Below are 18,371 nucleotides of genomic sequence, written 5' to 3' on the forward strand. Positions count from 1 at the left end.
TCGACACCATGAACTTCTTAGTGTGATACCGTGAGGACGTGATTCTTGTGGTATTCTTGCCCCAAAATGTACAACCTTACTCTAATTGTGAGTAGACAGCAGTCAGTGCGAATTGAAGGATATTCTACAAAGTAACTGAGCGGTGCTCTTCAGAAGTGTCAAGATTATGAACGGCAAGGAAAACAGGAACTGCAGCCACCTGGAGGGAAAGGAGAAGCAAGAAATGCAACGCAGTGTCCTACAGAGGATCCTGGCGGCGGAAAAAAGGCATCACGTTTAAAAATTTGTGAAATTCGAAAAAGACTTACAGTTAATAATGCTGTATTAATGTTAATTTTCTGATCTTGACAATTACTCTCTGATCATATAAGGCATTAGCATAGGGAAACCTAGTGAGAGGTGTAGGGGACTCTCTGTACTAATTTGACAGCTTCTCTTTAAGTCTGACATTACTTCAAAATAAAAGTTGAGTATTGAAGATACCTTGGAAGACTCAGTAAAGAATATTGAAGTTTGATTTTTCTTGTGTCTCTGGCAGGGTTAGAAAGAGGCTTCTGGAACAGCGGGAAGAAACCATAACGATAGATCGGGTTTGCAGGCAAGAAACCTTTGCTTACGAGATGGTAAGAGTCTCCTCTTTTGCACCTTTTCCCGTGAAACAATGAACTGTGTCATTAGGCGTTAGTGGTATCTCCGTGGTGGCTTTCTATTGGATATGCTTAGTTGAAAACAAACTGGAGAAACCTCGTTGGGACTGGGAACTGGTAGGAGAAACAGACCCATACCTGGGTCTTTCAGATCTCTGCCTTTATTTTTGCTTTTAGCTTAGTCTTGCTCTGTGTGTTAGGCTAACTTCATGCCTTTTCATCACCCTATTCCTGATAACTTTTGTTCTGCTCCGGATTTTGATTTCACCGCATTCTTCCTTAATCTACCAGCTCTTAATGTAAACCGTCAGAAAAATTTAAGATGCGGAGTAGTGAGGAATTAAGTGTTAGTAGACATGATGGTTTTATTCAGTACATATTATTGAGGACCTACTGTGTGTCAAATGCTGTGTTGGGCACATTATAGTACATAAGGGCATCTGTTTTCTCTCCCATGTATATTTTTATTGTAAAATTTGAGTAACATAAACCTTACTATTTTTTTTTTAATTTTTTTTTTTTTAACATTTATTTATTTTTGAGACAGAGAGAGAGCATGAACACAGAAGGGTCAGAGAGAGGGAGACACAGAATCTGAAACAGGCTCCAGGCTCTGAGCTGTCAGCACAGAGCCCGACGCGGGGCTTGAACTTACGGACCGTGAGATCATGACCTGAGCCGAAGTCAGCTGCTTACCCGACTGAGCCACCCAGGCGCCCCTAAACCTTACTATTTAACCATTTTCGAATGTTCAATTTAAGTGACATTAAATACATTCACTGTGTTGGGTATCTCTTACTATTTCTAGAACTTTTTCATCACCTCAAACAGAAATTCTATACTGAGCAAGGAACTCCCCATTTTCCTTTCCCCCAGCCCTGAACCTTTATTCTACTTTCTGTGTCTGTGAATTTGCCTATTCTAGATACCTCATATGAGTGGGATCATGCAATATTTGTCCTTTTGTGTTCAGCATATTTTACTTAGTATATTGATTCAAAGGTTTATCTGTGTGTTATAGGTATCAGGACTTCATTTCTTTTTTTTTGACTGAATAGTAGTCCATTGTATGGCTATACCACTTTTTTTTAATCTGTTCATCCTTTTTTAAGTTTATTTATTTATTTTTGAGAGAGAGCACAAGTGTGCGTGAGCAGAAGAGGGGGAGAGAGGGAGAGGAAGAGGGGGAGAGAGAGAGAGAGAGAGAGAGAGAGAAAATCCCAAGCAGGCTTCTTGCCATCATCACAGAGCCCATAGCAGGGCTTGATATCATGAGCCTCAAGCCCATGACCTGAGCTGAAATCAAGAGTCAGATGCTCAACCGACTGTGTCACGCAGGTGCCCCCATCTGTTTATCTTTTGATGGACATTTGGCATATTTCCACTTCTTAGCTATTATAATAATGCTGCTGTGAACATGAATATACAGGTATCTGTTTGAGTCCATTTTCATTTCTTTTCAGTACATACCTGGGAGTGGAATTGCTCAGTCATAAGGTAATTCTAGGCTTAACATTTTGAGGGACCACCAAACTGTTTTCCAAAGCAGCTGCATTGTTTTACATTCCCACCAGCAATGCACAAAGATTCTAGTTTCTCCACATCCTCTTTAGCATTTGTTATTTTCTGGGTGTTTTGTTTTGTTTTGTTTTGTTTTGTTGAGAGTAGCCATCCTAGTGGACCTAAAGTGGTATCTCATTATGGTTATGCATTTCCCAGGTGATAAGTGATGTTCAGCATCTTTTTATGTGCTTGTTGGCTCTCTATGTATCTTCATTGGAGAATGTCTATTCAAGTCCTTCACTAGGTTTTTAATTGGGTTGTTTCTTTTTTTATTTTTAATTTTTTTTTTTTTTATGTTTATTTATTTTTGAGAGACAGAGACAGAATGTGAGTGGGTTAGGGGCAGAGAGAGAAGGAGACACAGAAGCAGAAGCAGGCTCCAGGCTCCGAACTGTCAGCACAGAGCCCGACGTGGGGCTCGAACTCACGAGCTGTGAGATCATGACCCGAGCCGAAGTCGGACACTCAACTGACTGAGCCACCCAGGCGCCCCGATTGGGTTGTTTCTTTATTGTTGAGTTGTAAGAGTTCTTTGCATATTCTGGATACTAGACCCTTACCATATGTGTGATTTTAAAAATATTTTCTCCCATTCTACAGGTTGTCTTTTCACTCTCTAGATAGTGCCCTCTGATACGCAAAAGTTTTAAAATTTGATTAAGTGTGGGCACCTGGGTGGCTCAGTCATTAAGCATCTGATTTCAGGTCATGATCTTGCTTGCGGTTCGTGAGTTTGAGTCCCACATCGGGTGAGCATGAACCCCACTTCGGGTGGGCTCGAGCCCGCATCAGGTGAACATGAGTCCCACTTCGGGTGAGCCCTGCTTCTCTTTCTCTCTCTCTCTCTCTCTCTCTCTTTCTCTTTAGCATTTCTATATGGCAAGTCTACTAGCAATGAACTCCTTCATCTTTCTTTTTTTTTTAATCTGAAAATGTCCTTAATTTTTCTTTCATTATTGAAGGATATTTGCCAGGTATAGAATTCTTGCTTAATGGTTTTTGTTTTCCTTTCTCTCTCTCTCTCTCTCTCTCTCTCTCATGTTTTAAAATATGTTGTCCTACTCCCTTATCTCCATGGTTTCTGTGAGAAAATACCTGTTAATCTTACTGAGGAACCTGATTTCCGTTAGTTGTTTGGGGTTTCTTTTAGCTTATTGAGTGCATTTAAAAGACTGTTGATTTAACATTTTTGACCAGTAATTTCAATATCTGGGCTTCCTCAAGGATGGTTTTTGTCAGATTCCTTTTTTTTCTTTGAATGTGACATATTTTCTTGTTTTGTGTGTGTGTGTGTGCTTTATAAGTTTTTATGGGTACCTGGACATTCTGAGTGTAATTTTTTACTTGTTGAGGGTCGGAGCTATCTATGACTTTTCCAAACTTTTCTCAATGTGTGTATTCCTTGTTGTGTGTGTTTATGGATATTTTTGTTTCATTACCTCTGTGGGCAGCCGGTGACCTGTTGAAGATTTCCTTAAATGTCTGCCTCCACAAATGGGGAGGAAAAAGGCCCTGTCTCTAAATGTTCTAGTAGCCGCTGCTGTGGGAAGCCACTGCTGGCAGGAGGCTCAACACCAAGGCTAGTGTGGGCATCAGGCCATCACCAGACCAACCAAAACACCTAGTTTTGGGAGAACAGGGTCCCCACACCTTGTCATATGACATCAGCCATCTGTTCCAGGAACACGGGCCACTATTTCCACACCTGCAGTGGAGCTAAGGAATGGGGATGGGAGCTGGTTTGTACCCTGTGCTTACTTGTGAAAGATCAGTGGCTTGTTTTCTCATCAGACGCTTCCCTGGTGGATGTAACTGACCGATCACTTTCCAGAGTTCCAAAATAGTTAATTCCAGTCTCTCTCCATCTTATTGGTTGCTTTGGTGGAAGGACTGACCCCCAGAGCTGCCTACTATGCCATTTTGTTTAACATCACTCCCTCTTATTTTTGTACGTGTACTTATTTTTGTACTTCTTAACTAGTCCACCCTGGTGGCCTCTATTCTGTAGTTACTGCACACACATAATAGAGGGTGTAAGGTATTAAAGATGTGATAATGTTGTAAAAAGCAAGATAGTGTTGGTTTTAGAGCTAAATAGACGTGTATTTGCATCTTAACTTGCTGATTTACCGTGATTAAATCTGAACCTCGGTGCATAATCTGTCAACTAAGCGTTCATAGTGATATGAGAGGGGGTATGTAAAAGTGTTAGCAACTGTAAATGCCAGTGTTGTACCAACATTCGTCGATCGCTCCTGTTTTATCATCAGTGGTTAAGCACTTAGTGCCAAACATTGTCAGATGCTTTATGTACACACTCCCAGCAATACTTCTATAAATTGAGTATTTTCTGGTTTTTTACAGAAGAGGAAACTAAAGCCTAGAGAGATTTTTAACAATTTTCTTAAAGTAAAATTAAGAGTCAGACTCAGGGCCGTCTGATAGCTGTTGTTCCATACTGCCTCTTACCTATGTCACAGTGTCTGATTTTTAAGGTCTCTTACTCGTTTTTCTCCTTCAGGAGTCACATGCCATAGGAAAAAAGCCTGAAAACCCAGCAGACATGGTTGAAGAAGGGGAGCTTATCCTATCTGTGAATATCTTGTACCCCGTTATATTTCATAAGGTCAGTAGTAAAATCTTTTGAATTTTGCAGATAATATGGTTGACTTTTGTCAAAGGGTTTCATTATTTGAAGAGTCACAATCCTCAGGGCTCAAAATAAATGAAACATATGCTGCTTTATCTGACATCCTGCCTATATCCTTGGTTTCTTGTTTTAATAAGAATTATCATAAATAAGGTCAAATTTCAAATAATCTCTTAAGAGGATTACAGTTATAACACTGGAATGTATACCTAATTGCTGCACTGGAAGCAACTGAAAGTATATGCAAATCTTCAGTGATTCTAATTATATGAATTATTGAGGGGGTTGTTTTTTTAGTTTTGTGTTTTCTTTCTTAAAATTTTTGTAGTATCAGAATACAAACGTTTACTAGGTTTTAGTAGTAAGCACACGAGATGTATTTGGGTAGAAAGCTGTGAAGTTTTGACTTTTTTGTGACCATAGTAGGCAAGTGAGCCAAGGACACTGGTGGAATATGACCAGGGATCTTGGCTAAGGACGATGGTGTGAGTCTCCTTTCTGATTTCTGGAGTTTTGAGTTACCTCTTTTTAATTTTCTTTCTTTCTTTATTTGTTTTTAAAATTACATCCGGGGCGCCTGGGTGGCTCAGTCGGTTAAGCATCCAACTTCAGCTCAGGTCACGATCTCACAGTCTGTGAGTTCGAGCCCCGCGTCGGGCTCTGGGCTGATGGCTCAGAGTCTGGAGCCTGCTTCCGATTCTGTGTCTCCCTCTCTCTCTGCCCCTCCCCCATTCATGCTCTGTCTCTCTCTGTCTCAAAAATAAATTAAAAAAAAAAAAAAAAGTTAAAAAAAAAATTACATCCAAGTTAGGTAGCATATAGTGCCTTAATGATTTCAGTAGTAGATTCCAGTAGATTCCCGTCCCTGTGTATAACACCTAGTGCTCATCCCAACAAGTGTGTTCCTTAATGCCCCTTGCCCATTTAGCCCATCCCCCCCACCACAACCCCTCCAGCAACCCTCAGTTTGTTCTCTAAGAGTCTCTTGTGTTTTGTCCCTTTCTTGTTTTTATATTATTTTTGCTTCCCTTCCCTTATATTCATCTGTTTCGTGTCTTAGATTCCATATACGAGTGAAGTCATATGATAATTGACTTTCTCTAATTTCGCTTAGCATAATACACTCTCATTCCATCCACCTTGTTGCAAATGGCGAGATTTCATTCTTTTTGATTTCTCAGTAATACTCCATTGTATATATATATATATATATATATACCATATCTTCTTTATCCATTCATCTGTCAATGGACATTTGGGCTCTTTCCATACTTTGGCTATTGTCAATAGCGCTGCTATAAACATTGGGGTGCATGTGCCATTTTGAAACAGCACACTTGTATCCTTTGGATAAATACCTAGTAGTGCCATTGCTGGGTTGTAGGGTAGTTCTGTTTTTAATTTTTTGAGGAACCTCCATCCTGTTTTCCAGAGTGGCTGCATCAGTTTGCATTCCCACCAACAAATCAAAAGAGATCCTCTTTCTCCACATCCTGGCCAACATCTGTTGTTGCCTGAGTTGTTGATGTTAGTCATTCTGACAGGTGTGAGGTTGTATCTCATGGTGGTTTTCATTTGTATTTCCCTGATGATGAGTGATAAGCATTTTTTCATGTGTCTGTTAGCCATCTGGATGTCTTCTTTGGAAAAGTGTCTGTTCGTGTCTTTTGCCCTATCTTCACAGGATTATTTGTTTTTGGGGTGTTGACTTTGAGAAGTTCTCTATAGATTTTGAATACTGACCCTTTATCTGATAAGTCATTTGCAAATATCTTCTCTCATTCCATCGGTTGCCTTTTAGTTTTGCTGAATGTTTCCTTTGCGTGCAAAAGATTTTTATCTTGATGAGGTCCCATTAGTTCATTTTTGCTTTTGTTTCCCTTGCCTCCAGAGATGTGTTGAGTAAGAAGTTTCTGCGGACTAAGTCAAAGAGATTTTTGCCTGTTTTCTCCTCTAGGATTTTGATGGCTTCTTGTCTTACGTTTAGGTCTTTCATCCATTTTGTAAGAAAGTGGTTCAGGTGCATTCTTCTGCGTTCCCAGCACCATTTGCTGAAGAGACTGTCTTTATTCCTTTGGATATTCTGTTCTGCTTTGTCAAACATTGTGGCCGTATGTTTGTGGCTCCATTTCAGGGTTTTCTATTCTGTTCCATTGATCTATATGTCTGTTTTTGTGCCAGTACCATTCTGTCTTGATGATTACAGCTTTGTAATACATCTTGAAGTCCAGTATTGTGATGCTTCCAGCTTTGGTTTTCATTTTCACGATGGCTTTGGCTGTTTGGGGTCTTCTCTGGTTCCATACAGATTTTAGGATTGTTTGTTCTAGCTCTATGAAGAATGCTGCTGCTATTTTGATAGGGATTGGATTGACTATGTAGATTGCTTTGGATAGTATCAACATTTTGACAGTATTTTTTCTTCCAACCCGTAGCATGGAATAATTTTCCATTTTTTTGTGTTTTCTTCAGTTTCTTTCATACACTTTCTGTAGTTTTTAGTGTATAAATTTTTCACCTCTTTGGTTAGGTGTATTTCTAGTTATTTTATGGTTTTTGGGGCAACAGTACATGGGATCGATTCCTTGATTTCTCTTTCTGCTACGTCATTATTGGCAACCGATTTCTGTGCATTGATTTAATATCTTGCAACTTTGCTGAATTCATGGATCAGTTCTAGCAGTTTTCTGGTGGAATCTTTTGGGTTTTCCATATAGAGTATCATGTCATCTGCAAAAAGTTAAAGTTTGACTTCCTCCTTGCCAATTTAGATGCCTTTAATTTCTTTTTGTTGTCTGATTGCTGAGGCTAGGACTTGCAATACTATGTTGAATACCAGTGGAGAGAGTGGACATCCCTGTCTTGTTCCTGACCTTAGGGGGAAAGCTCTCAGTTTTTCCCCATTGAGGATGATATTAGTGGTCTTTCGTATACGGCTTTTATGATCTTGAGGTGTGATCCATCTACCCCTACCTTCTTGAGGGTTTTTATGAAGGATGTGTTTTGTCAAATGCTTTCTCTGCATCTATTGAGAGGATCATGTGGCTCTTGTCCTTTCTTTTATTAATGTGAGGTACCACGTTGATTTATTTGCAGATGTTGAACTAGCCCTGCATCCCAGGTGTAAATCCCACTTGATCATGGTGAATAATTCTTTTAATGAATGGTTGGATCCAGTTGGCTAGTATCTTGTTGAGAATTTTTACATCCATGTTCCTCAGGGAAATTGGTCTGTAGTTCTCCTTTCTGGTGGGGTCTTTCTGGTTTTGGAATCAAGGTAATGCTGGCTTCATAGTTTGGAAGTTTTCCTCCCATTTCTATATTTTGGAACAGCGTCAAAAGAATAGGGTTAACTCTTCATTAAATGTTTTGTAGAATTCCCCTGGAAAGCCATTTGGCCCTAGACGCTTGTTTTTTGGGGAGAATTTTGGTTACTAATTCAATTTCTGTACTGTTTATGGGTTTGTTCAAATTTTCTATTTCTTCCTGTTTCAGTTTTGGTAGTGTATATGTTTCTAGGAATTTGTCGATTTCCTCCAGATTGGCCATTTTATTGGCATATAATTGTTCATAACATTCTCTTATTATTGTTTTTATTTCTGCTGTGTTGGTTGTGATCTCTCCTCTTTCATTCTTGATTTTATTTATTTGGGTCCTTTCCTTTTTCTTTTTGATCAGACTGGCTAGTGGTTTATTAATTTTGTTAATTCTTTCAAAGAACTGTCTCCTGGTTTCATTGATCCGTTCTACTGTTTTTTTGGTTTCAATAGAATTGGTTTCTGCTCTAATCATTATTATTTCCTGTCCTCTGCTGGTTTGGGGTCTTATTTGCTGTTCTTTTTCCAGCTTTTTAAGTTGTAAGGTTAGGTTGTGTATCTGAGACCTTTCTTCCTTCTTTAGGAGGTCCTGGATTGCTCTATACTTCCCTTTTATGACTGGCTTTACTGCATCCCACAAGTTTTGGGCTATGGTGTTATCCTTTCCATTGGCTTCCATGTACTTTTTAATTTCCTCTTTAACTTTTTGGTTAGCCCATTCATTCTTTAGTAGGATGTTCTTTAGTCTCCAAGTATTCATTACCTTTCCAAATTTTTTCCCATGGTTGATTTCGAGTTTCATAGCATTGTGGTCTGAACATATGCACAGTATGATCCCAATCATTTTGCACGTGTTGAGGGCTGATTTGTGTCCCAGTATGTGGTCTGTTCTGCAGAATGTTCCATGTGCATTGGAGAAGAATGTATATTCTGCTGCTTAGGATGAAATATTCAGAATATATCTGTTAAGTCCATTTGGTCCAGTGTGTCATTCAAAGCCATTGTTTCCTTGTTGATTTTCTGCTTAGATGATTTGTCCATTGTTGTAAGTGGGGTGTTAAAGCCCCCTACCATTATGGTATTATCGATGAGTTTCTTTTTTTCCTTTTTTTAATGTTTATTTTTGAGAGAAGAGAGAGAGAGACAAAGCTCAAGCGGGGGAGGGGCAGAAAGAGAAAGAGACACGGAATCTGAAACAGGTTCCAGGCTTTGAGCTGTCATCAGAGAGCCTGATGTGGGGCTCGAACTCACAAACCATGAGATCGTGACCTGAGCCAAAGTTGGATGTTTAACTGACTGCACTACCCAGGCACCCCTGAGTGAGTTTCTTTATGTTTGTGATTAATTGATTTATATATTTGGGTGTTTCACATTGGGGGCATAAATGTTTACAGTTATTCTTCTTGGTGGGTAGACTCCTTAATTATGATACAGTATCCTTCATCTCTTGTTACATTCTTTATTTTAAAATCTAGATTGTCTCATATAAGTATGGCTACTCCCACTTTCTTTTGGTGACCATTAGCATGATAGATGGTTCTTCAACCCCTTACTTTCAATCTGAAGGTGTTGTTAGGTCTAAAGTGAGTCTCTTGTTAACAGCACATAGATGGATTTTGTTTTTTTATCCATTCTGTTACCCTGTGCCGTTTGATTGGAGTGTTTAGTCCATTGACATTTCGATTGAATATTGAAAAATCTGAATTTATTGCCATTGTGTTGCCTGTAGAGTTGGAGTTTCTGGAGGTGTTCTCTGGTCCTTTCTAGTCTTTGTTGCTTTTGGTCTTTTTTGTTTTGTCTTTTCTCCCCTCAGAGAGTCCCCCTTAGAATTCCTTGCAGGGCTGGGTTAGTGGTCATGAACTCCTTAACTTTTTGTTTGTCTGGGAAACTCTTTTATCTCTCCTATTTTGAATGACTGGCTTGCTGGATAAAGAATTCTTGGCTGCATATTTTTATGATTCAGCACATTGAATATATCCTTTCACTCTTTTCTGGCCTGCCAAGATTCTGTGGATAGGTCTGCTGCGAACCTGATCTGTCCTCCCTTGTAGGTGAAGGACTTTTTTTCCCTTGCTGCTTTCATAATTCTTTCCTTATCTGTGTATTTTGTGAATTTGACTATGATATGCCTTGTTGATGGTCAGTTTTTGTTGAATCTAATGGAAGTTCTCTGTTCCCAGGTTAGGAAAGTTTTCTGCTATGATTTACTCACCTAAACCTCCTATCCCTTTTTCTCTTTCTTCATCTTCTGGGACTCCTATGATTCCGATGTTACTCCTTTTTAGTGAGTCACTGAGTTCTCTAATTCTTATCTTGTGCTCTTTAACCTTAGTTTTCCTTTTTTTTTCTTCATTATTATCTGTAATTCTTCTGATTGGCTCATCTGCTGCTCTGCTTCATTCATCCCTGCCGCTGTGGCATCTATTCAAGATCACATCTCAATTATAGCGTTTTTAATTTCACTCTGACTAGATTTTACTTCTTTTATCTCTGTAGAAAGGAATTGTTTTTTTCAACCTCAGCTGGTATTCTCATTATCGTGATTCTAAATTCTAGTTCAGACTCTTGCTTATATCTGTGTTGAGTAAGTCTCTGGCTGTCTTTTCTTCCTGTTCTTTCTTTTGGGGTGAGTTCCTTCATTTTGTCATTTTGAGGAAGAAAAAGTTAATAAAATAAAAATATTAAAAACAACACAAAAAATCAAATAAAGGAAGCTAGATCCTAGGTATGTTTTCATCTGCTTGTTGAAAGAAGCTTGAGTGAGTAGAGAAAAAAAGGAAATAAGAGAAACGAAAAAGTGAGAAAATGTTTCAAAATTAAAAATAAATAAAATAGAATAAAATGAATTGAAGAAGGTAAAGTAGAATAGAAAAGTAAATTAAAAAATAAATATAGTAGAAAAAAATTTTAATTTCATATAAAAATGGAAAATAAAAAATTTTTCCTCTTTCTTTATCCCAGAATAAGAAGAGAAAAAAAGAAATTACAAATACCAAACCAATACAACAACAAAAAAACACAAATAGATGGACCAATGAACAGAATGAAATTACGTCTAGTTTCCCTTAGAGGTCAAACTATGAACCGCTTTATAATCCATACACTAAACAGGAGGAGAGTCCTGTGGTTGTCCTTTTGGGCTTGGTTGGTGCAGTTGGACGGGCCTTGGTTAACGGCTCCGTTCTCCATTAGGTGGTGCTGCTTAGCTTGCTGGGGTGGATCGTTGTGGCGCACATATGAATGTATGTGCTTGCGCGGGAGAGGTGAAATGGAATACCCAGCTTCCCAGTTTCTGACTCAGGAACTCTGTGCTCTCACCAACTGACAGTTAAGCACCCCTCCTTTGTCTCCAGCCTCTGTCCACTCCCATGCTTCTACACTATCTGTGTCCAAGCTGTCAGCCTTGCAGGCGGCACCTCCCTCCCAAATTTTATCTCCAATAGGGCTGTTTCCAAACCCCTCCCTCTGAGAGCCCTGCGGCTTGGACCAGCAGGTACTCCGGTCCTCTCTGACCCTCTAGAGGAGGATCTCATGGAGCAATGGCCAGGTGCCGGCCCACCCCTCAGGAACATTCACATAAGCACGCTGCTGCAGATGCCCAGAGACTGTGGCCAGGTGCCAGCCCGCCCCAGAAAAATTTCTCATGATTGTATAGCAGCAGCATTTCAGGGATTACGGTAAATCACAACACATCACCAGCGCCAGGTTTCACCACACCCTGGCGTCTTTGTTTCAGTGTCAGCAATTATGCTCTCTGGGGTCCCCTGGGACCTTTGCCTGTGGGGAGGCCGGAGATCTCTGCCAAATGCCTTCCTAGCAGGGGAACCGCTTCTGCCCGTGTGGCCTAAGGACCCCTCTGACTTTTCTGCCTGCTCCTGAGGATTCACCCTTCCCACCAGAGCACCACCAAGTAATGGGCTGCGAGATTTCTGATACTGTCCTCCCTTGTTTATGAGTCCTGATGGAATTGAAACCGTCTCCTTTATCCTCTGTCCCTTTCTTGTTAAGTCAGTTGTGGGTGTTGCCACTCTTTCTCTCCAGCTACTTTCTGGGAGAGTGTATTTCCTGGACTCTTCCCCCTTTCTCTGTTCTCCACAGATATAGCTCCCTGCCCTCTGTGGCTTCTCTCTGCCCCACTTCATGTCTCTATGCCGTGTACCTGCCGAGTTCTGTGGCTCAAGTTATGCAGATTGTTGTGTTAATCCTCAGATCAGTTTTCTAGGTGTGCAAAATGGTTTGGTGCTGATCTAGCTGCATTTGAGGGATGAGAGAAGCAGAGAACTTCCATGCTGCTCTGCCACCTTGACCTCTCCCCTCAGAGTGTGTGTATTCTGGATTCCCAAAATAGATGTGTCATACACTTTGATAAGGTTTGCTTGCAATATTACTATACATGAGTTGTACTTTTGAATGAATAGTTACTAATGAAGCGTCTGGGATATAGTTAGTACTAATTACCTTGTTTGATTAGGTTCTGAAGTTACCAATCAAACCAAACCAATAAGCCTGAACCTCTGGGGTCTGTAACATGAGAGTATAAAGATTGCTTGACTTCAGTGAGGTAACTTCCAGGATATTTTAAAACACAGTGCTGCTAGATGAAGTTATATGCCAGAGGTTCTTCTTGGTAATGTCATTTTAATAGCCTTTTGATTATAACTTTACCTTAAACTAAAAAAGTTCATTGCCAAGTGTCTTAGTCCCTTTTGGCTCCTTTAACAAAATATCACTTACTGAGTGGCTTATAAAGAGCAACTTATCTATCACAGTTCTGGGGCCAGCATGGTCAGGTGAGAGCCCTCATCCAGGTCTCAGACTTCTCATGTGGCAGAAGGGGCTCGGGAGCTCTGTGGGATCTTTTACAAGAGCACTAATTCCATTCATGAGGGCTTAACCTTCATGACCTGATCACTCCCCAAAGACCTAGCCTCCTAACACTATCACTTGGGCGTTAGGATTCCAGCGCCTGAATTGGGGGTGGACACAAACATTCAGACCTTTCACCAGGTGTCTCAATCGTGCCCTTGCGATTTTAACTTACGGACGTGACTGAGTGACCACACTGGAGGCCAATGCCATTGAAAGAAGACTTTTATTACTTACATTTCTTGAGAGGAGCGAGTGTGCCACAGATGCAGGGCCACAGGGGGAAGCACCCGTGAATTCAGGAGGCAGAAGGAGTGAGGAGAAGCCAGAGGCGACAGCCTTTATTAAGGTTTCCATGGGAAAGGCTGGGCAGGGCAGGGCAAACAGTTTGGGATTGGCCAGTTTGGATAATTGTGGTGGGCTCTGGGGTGCAGGGGCTATCCCTAGTTGTCCGCTCCCTGACCTTACATTGATTTAGGATGGGAAATACTGGCTTGGTGTGTGAGGGTTAAACCAAGGAGGTGGTTTCAGAGAACAGGGTGTGAATCACAGGGGAGAAGTAAACAATTGTGGCCATTAGTTGGGACCTGTGATTAATGGGTTCCAAATAGGCCCGTACAGAAACCAAGAGAGAACACAGAACACTAAGTTATGAGGGTAACTTTAAGAAAACCAGTAACTTCATTGAGATCTGGTCAGGACAGGATTGATTGTTTAATTGCTTTGTCTCTAAGTGGACACTTACTTATCTACCGTTTGACTTTTAGCACAAAGAACACAAACCATACCAGACGATGCTGGTATTGGGCAGTCAAAAGCTCACGGAACTGAGGGATTCAATTTGTTGTGTCAGCGACCTCCAGATTGGTGGCGAATTCAGCAACACTCCTGATCAAGCTCCTGAGCACATAAGCAAAGTAAGATGGTTTTTGTTGTTGTTTTAACCCTCATAACATAAGAAGAAATCATCATCATCATCTAAGTAAGTAGTGATATTACAAGGCTGCTAGTAAATCTTCCAGTAAATGCTTTCTTCTTCTCTGCCACTCCATCAAGCCTATCCCTTCCCTTCTTTATCTTCAATGAGACTATGCTCGATTTTGATTTCTTTATCTCCCCTTCAGTTCCCCTTCAACCATTCGCTATACACCCTTCCTTTTAAGGCCGTAGGAACCACCTGTTGTCTAACCTCTTCTCCATGTTCATACAACTTTTCCTCACTGTGCCGGTTGAATTCACTGTTCACTGTTTCCTCTTTCAAACTCTGAATTTCAGTCTGTCATAACTGCCCCCCACCACCTGAGAGCCCCATCGCCCATAGAAGGTTCTGTCAGTCCAAGCACCGGCACCAAGCAGGGATATAGATACCAACTGATGTTGGTCTTTGTTGGTGTTTCCCACGGAGGTGCTCTCAAAAGGACAGAGAAACTCTACATAACCCATTGGGTGAGGATGGAAAGGGTCAAAGTGGTAGACCAGCCACCCACAAAGTTTCAGAAGGGATTGTTTGTCCAGTAAAGTAGTAGGTCCTTGTGAATTCCCTTGGCGGGCAGACTTGAACTCCTTCTGTTACTTGGTACAGCTCTGGTAGAAGCCCTCAGGTTTACTGGCCCCCTTGAAAGGGGCAGCATCTCCTGTAGGTCAGAAAAAGATATTTGGGTCAACTAGAACGGACATGGAGTTTGGACACGAACCATCATAATCACTATTTTTGCTGGTTCCTGTGCCACCAGCCAGATAAATGTTGTTTAACCCAGGTTTCATCTTGGTTCTTCTAAATTCTCCTGGTCTTTCCCCAGTTTTCATGGTTTTAAGTGGACTCTAACCTTTGTTAGTGTCTCTCTCTTCTAGCCATGTTCTCTCCTGGTTTCCAAATCATTTCTTTTCTTTTTCTTTTTCTTTTCTTTTATTTTATCATTTCACTTCATTTGATTTCATCTCATAACATTATTTTAATTGCCTCCTGGACATTTCCACTTAGTCTCACTGCTGCCTGGCATTGGATTGCATTTCTGTAGCGACTCACTCTACCGCCTTTTAGGAGAATTGTTTCTTTCATTCTGAAACTGCTGGCATCTTTTCCTCATGACTTACCGTCAGCTGAAACCCTTGCTGTTTGTTTCACTGAGAAAATAAAGTTACCAGAAAGGCATTTTCCATCACCCCTCACCTGCATTTACCCCTCTGCCCGTCTGCCCGTGAGCCCTGCCTTCCCACCTGTGACGGTGGCTGGACTAAGCCTGTCGCTCCCTGCACTGGGATTCCATGTCCTCCAGCTGCTTGCCCTCACGCCATGGTTGTGCCATCCTGGCGTCTCCCCCATCGTTACAAGTGTTACAAGTGTGCCGTCGGATCTCCCATCCAAACCCTTCTCTAGACCGTGCGGCTCCCTCTAGCCACCGCCTCATCTTTCTACTTCCTTCTCAGCACACTGACTCATAGCAGGTAGTAATAACGAGTTAGTAATCGTACCTAAATTCATTGTTTTCTCTTTTTCTGCCACCACTTTGGCTTGCACTCACTTTTGTTCCCTACCAGTCCTCAAAAATCACTTCTGATGTCACCGGAGACTTCGTTCTCACCTTTTTTGACAGCTCATCGACATAAGACACAACCGAATAGTCCTTCTTCCTTGCCACATTTTCTTTACTTAGGTTTTAGGATATTATACGCACTTGATTTTCCTTCTTTCTTTCTTTTTCAATATTTGTTTATGAGAGAGAGCGCGCAGGCATGGGAGGGGCAAAGAGCGGGGGACAGAGGATCCGAAGTAGGCTCTCCGCTGACAGGGGACAGCCAGCTGCAGGGCTTGAACTTCTGAATGGTGAGATCATGACCGGAGCTGCAGTCGGACATTCAACCGACCGATGCACCCAGGTGCCCCCAAACTCACTTACTACATAAAATTTTTCCTGACCGTCCCTCTCTTGGCCACTCCGGCACCATTTCTTTTGGCCGTTATAGTGCCTAGAATTACAGGCTGACGCTGTTTGATTTCTCTCTGCCCCACAAGGCTGCTGTGTCCCAGTCTTTTCAGTGATTGGCAAGGAGACCAGCATCGTGACTCACACGCAGATCTCACTTAAATTTAGTCACGTTGAAAATGGGTTTAAGATCATTGGTTTCTTCACATTTGACATCTTGGTGCTCTTGGAAGTAAACATTAAAGAGAAACAGGTTGAAGTTCCAGGCTGTGTGCAGAGCAGAAGTCTCTTGTAGGGTTTTCTCAACCCTACCAAAAAAGCCCCAAAAAACAGAACCAAAAAAAAACCAAAAACAGGTGGAACTGTAGCTTGTAAGTTTAATAAGCAAAATCTGAATTCATTCTCCTTGCAACCGTGTCGTCAGTGCTCAAAGGAGCTTGGGTCCAATGTGCGAATTCGTTTTAGCTCCAGGAACCCTGGAGAGTGTTTTTAACCAGCCTTGGCTCGTTTGTCGTGTTTGTCCATCAGTGCTGATGTCTTCCCAGCTCTTTCCAAGTGGGGGGGGCCTGCTGACCCATAGTCCTCTTTTAAATATTTTCCAGCTATGCTTTGGAAAGTGACCTCAAAAATAAGTGAAATTTTGCAGATACTATCATTTGGCCCGTGGAAAGATTTTTAGGTCACCAGTTGGCATTTATGTTTTAGGGTTTGGGATTTTTTTAAGTTTTGCTTTGGAATTTTTTTTTCTATTTATGTGAGTCCTCTTTCTTCTTTCTTTTTTCTTTTTCTTTTTTTTTTTTTTTTTTGATGTTTATTATTTTTGAGAGAGAGAGAGACAGCAAGCAGGGAAGAGTCAGAGAGAGAGGGAGACAGAATCAAAAGCAGGCTCCAGGCTCCGAACTGTTAGTGCAGAGCCCGATGTGGGGCTCGAACTCACAGACCACGAGATCATGACCTGAGCTACAGTCGGCTGCCCAACCGACTGAGCCACCCAGGTGCCCCGAGTCCTCTTTTTTCTTGAGTAGTCTGGTGCCTTGGAAAATTCTGAACATGCTCACAGGAAATGTTGTGATGAGTCCTAATGTACCCATTACCCACCCTCACCAGTTCTCAGCATTTTGTCAAATTATTTTCTCTGTTCACCTCATGCCATTGTCCCACCTGACAACATTGAAAATTGGTCCTTCAGTTATAATGCTTTTTGACAGCTATTTGGCTTGTATTCCACTGGTGATTGTAGAAGAAAAAATCAGTGAGTTGCAGTTCTTGTAGTTGAGGAAAGGAGAATCTTTATTCCAACCAATAAGCAAGAATTTTGAACATTATCTTAGGTGGCTTAGTATATGAGAAGTCTGGGAGAATTGGGCCAGGATATTTAAATCTCTTTTAAAAGCATATGTCTAAAACGTAGTATGTTTTGCTATAACATTTGTTTTTGGACTATAGTAGTTAAAGAATGGAGTGCATTTTAAAAATGTATGTATAAGATTAGTGCCAGTATTTTCTACTCAAGTGGTTTGTTTTTTTGTTGTTTTTTTTTTTTTTTTTAGTGTTTATTTTTGAGAGACTGAGCACAAGCAGGGGAGGGGCAGAGAGAGAGGGAGACACAGAATCTGAAGCAGGCTCCACGCTCTGAGCTGTCAGCACAGAGCCTGATGCGATTTGGGACTCGAATTCACAAACCACAAGATCATGGCCTGAGCCGATGTCAGATGCTTCACCGACTGAGTCACCCAGGCGCCCCAAGTGTCTTTTGTTTTTTTTCTTTAATGGTCCTTCACATTTTAATCTCTGGTCTATTGATTTTTTTTTATTTTTTTTTTTTTTTTTTTACATTGCTCAGATTAGTTCTTTTTTTTCTTTTTGTTGGTAATCTCTTAAAGGTCTTGCGTAGAGGAAGTTTAAGAAAATACTTTGCACACCTGTTTCTCTGTTATGTATCGTAAATAAAGCCCTGTTCTAGGACACAGAGTAACAAATCTAAGTCGCAACAATTTCCTTACCCATAGTTCTTCCGCACCTTCCTCCCGTTACCGTTTCTCTGACAGCAGATCCTAGGATTATTTCTGAAATTCTAATATAGCTGATTTGAATGTTAGCAAGAGAACAAGTGACTAATGGATGCCTAGAAGGATATATAAATGACTTTGTTCCGATGGTACTAGTTATCGATAGTTATGTTGTTTCTAAAATGGAAACAGTAACACTAGACTCTTAGGCTACATTAGAAGATAACTGAAGTAACTTCTTATACTAGCTTTTCCTTTTTGGTTGGTGATCCTCCCTCCCCAACGTTGGTCAGCTAAATTAACTGACAAAATAGGGAGACTGTTTAGTGAGGATCTCTGGTTACCACTGAAAATGAAAATTACCTGGTAATGAGATTGCTAACATCTATTCTATT

General features: G+C 40.9%; 1 protein-coding gene across 4 annotated transcripts in view; it reads left to right on the forward strand.

Moving 5' to 3' along the window:
• The window catches only part of SNAPC3 (small nuclear RNA activating complex polypeptide 3), a 45,939-nt gene that overhangs the window by 16,675 nt on the left and 10,893 nt on the right, over positions 1 to 18,371 (forward strand). For 3 of the 4 annotated variants that reach the window (XR_002071563.2, XR_002071559.2, XM_019415452.2), the window contains exons 3-5: positions 539 to 623; positions 4,732 to 4,836; positions 13,811 to 13,960. Coding sequence is in view for 1 of the 4 variants with exons in the window: in XM_019415452.2 (XP_019270997.1) it covers positions 539 to 623; positions 4,732 to 4,836; positions 13,811 to 13,960 (340 nt within the window). In the remaining 3 variants the exon portion in view is untranslated. The remainder of the gene's footprint in view (positions 1 to 538; positions 624 to 4,731; positions 4,837 to 13,810; positions 13,961 to 18,371) is intronic. The other variant, XR_002071561.2, reaches the window with a different exon arrangement.

This window comes from Panthera pardus, unplaced genomic scaffold (assembly GCF_024362965.1).
Source record: "Panthera pardus isolate Hobbes unplaced genomic scaffold, ASM2436296v1 HiC_scaffold_20, whole genome shotgun sequence".
In the NCBI taxonomy this organism is placed as follows: Eukaryota; Metazoa; Chordata; class Mammalia; order Carnivora; family Felidae; genus Panthera; species Panthera pardus.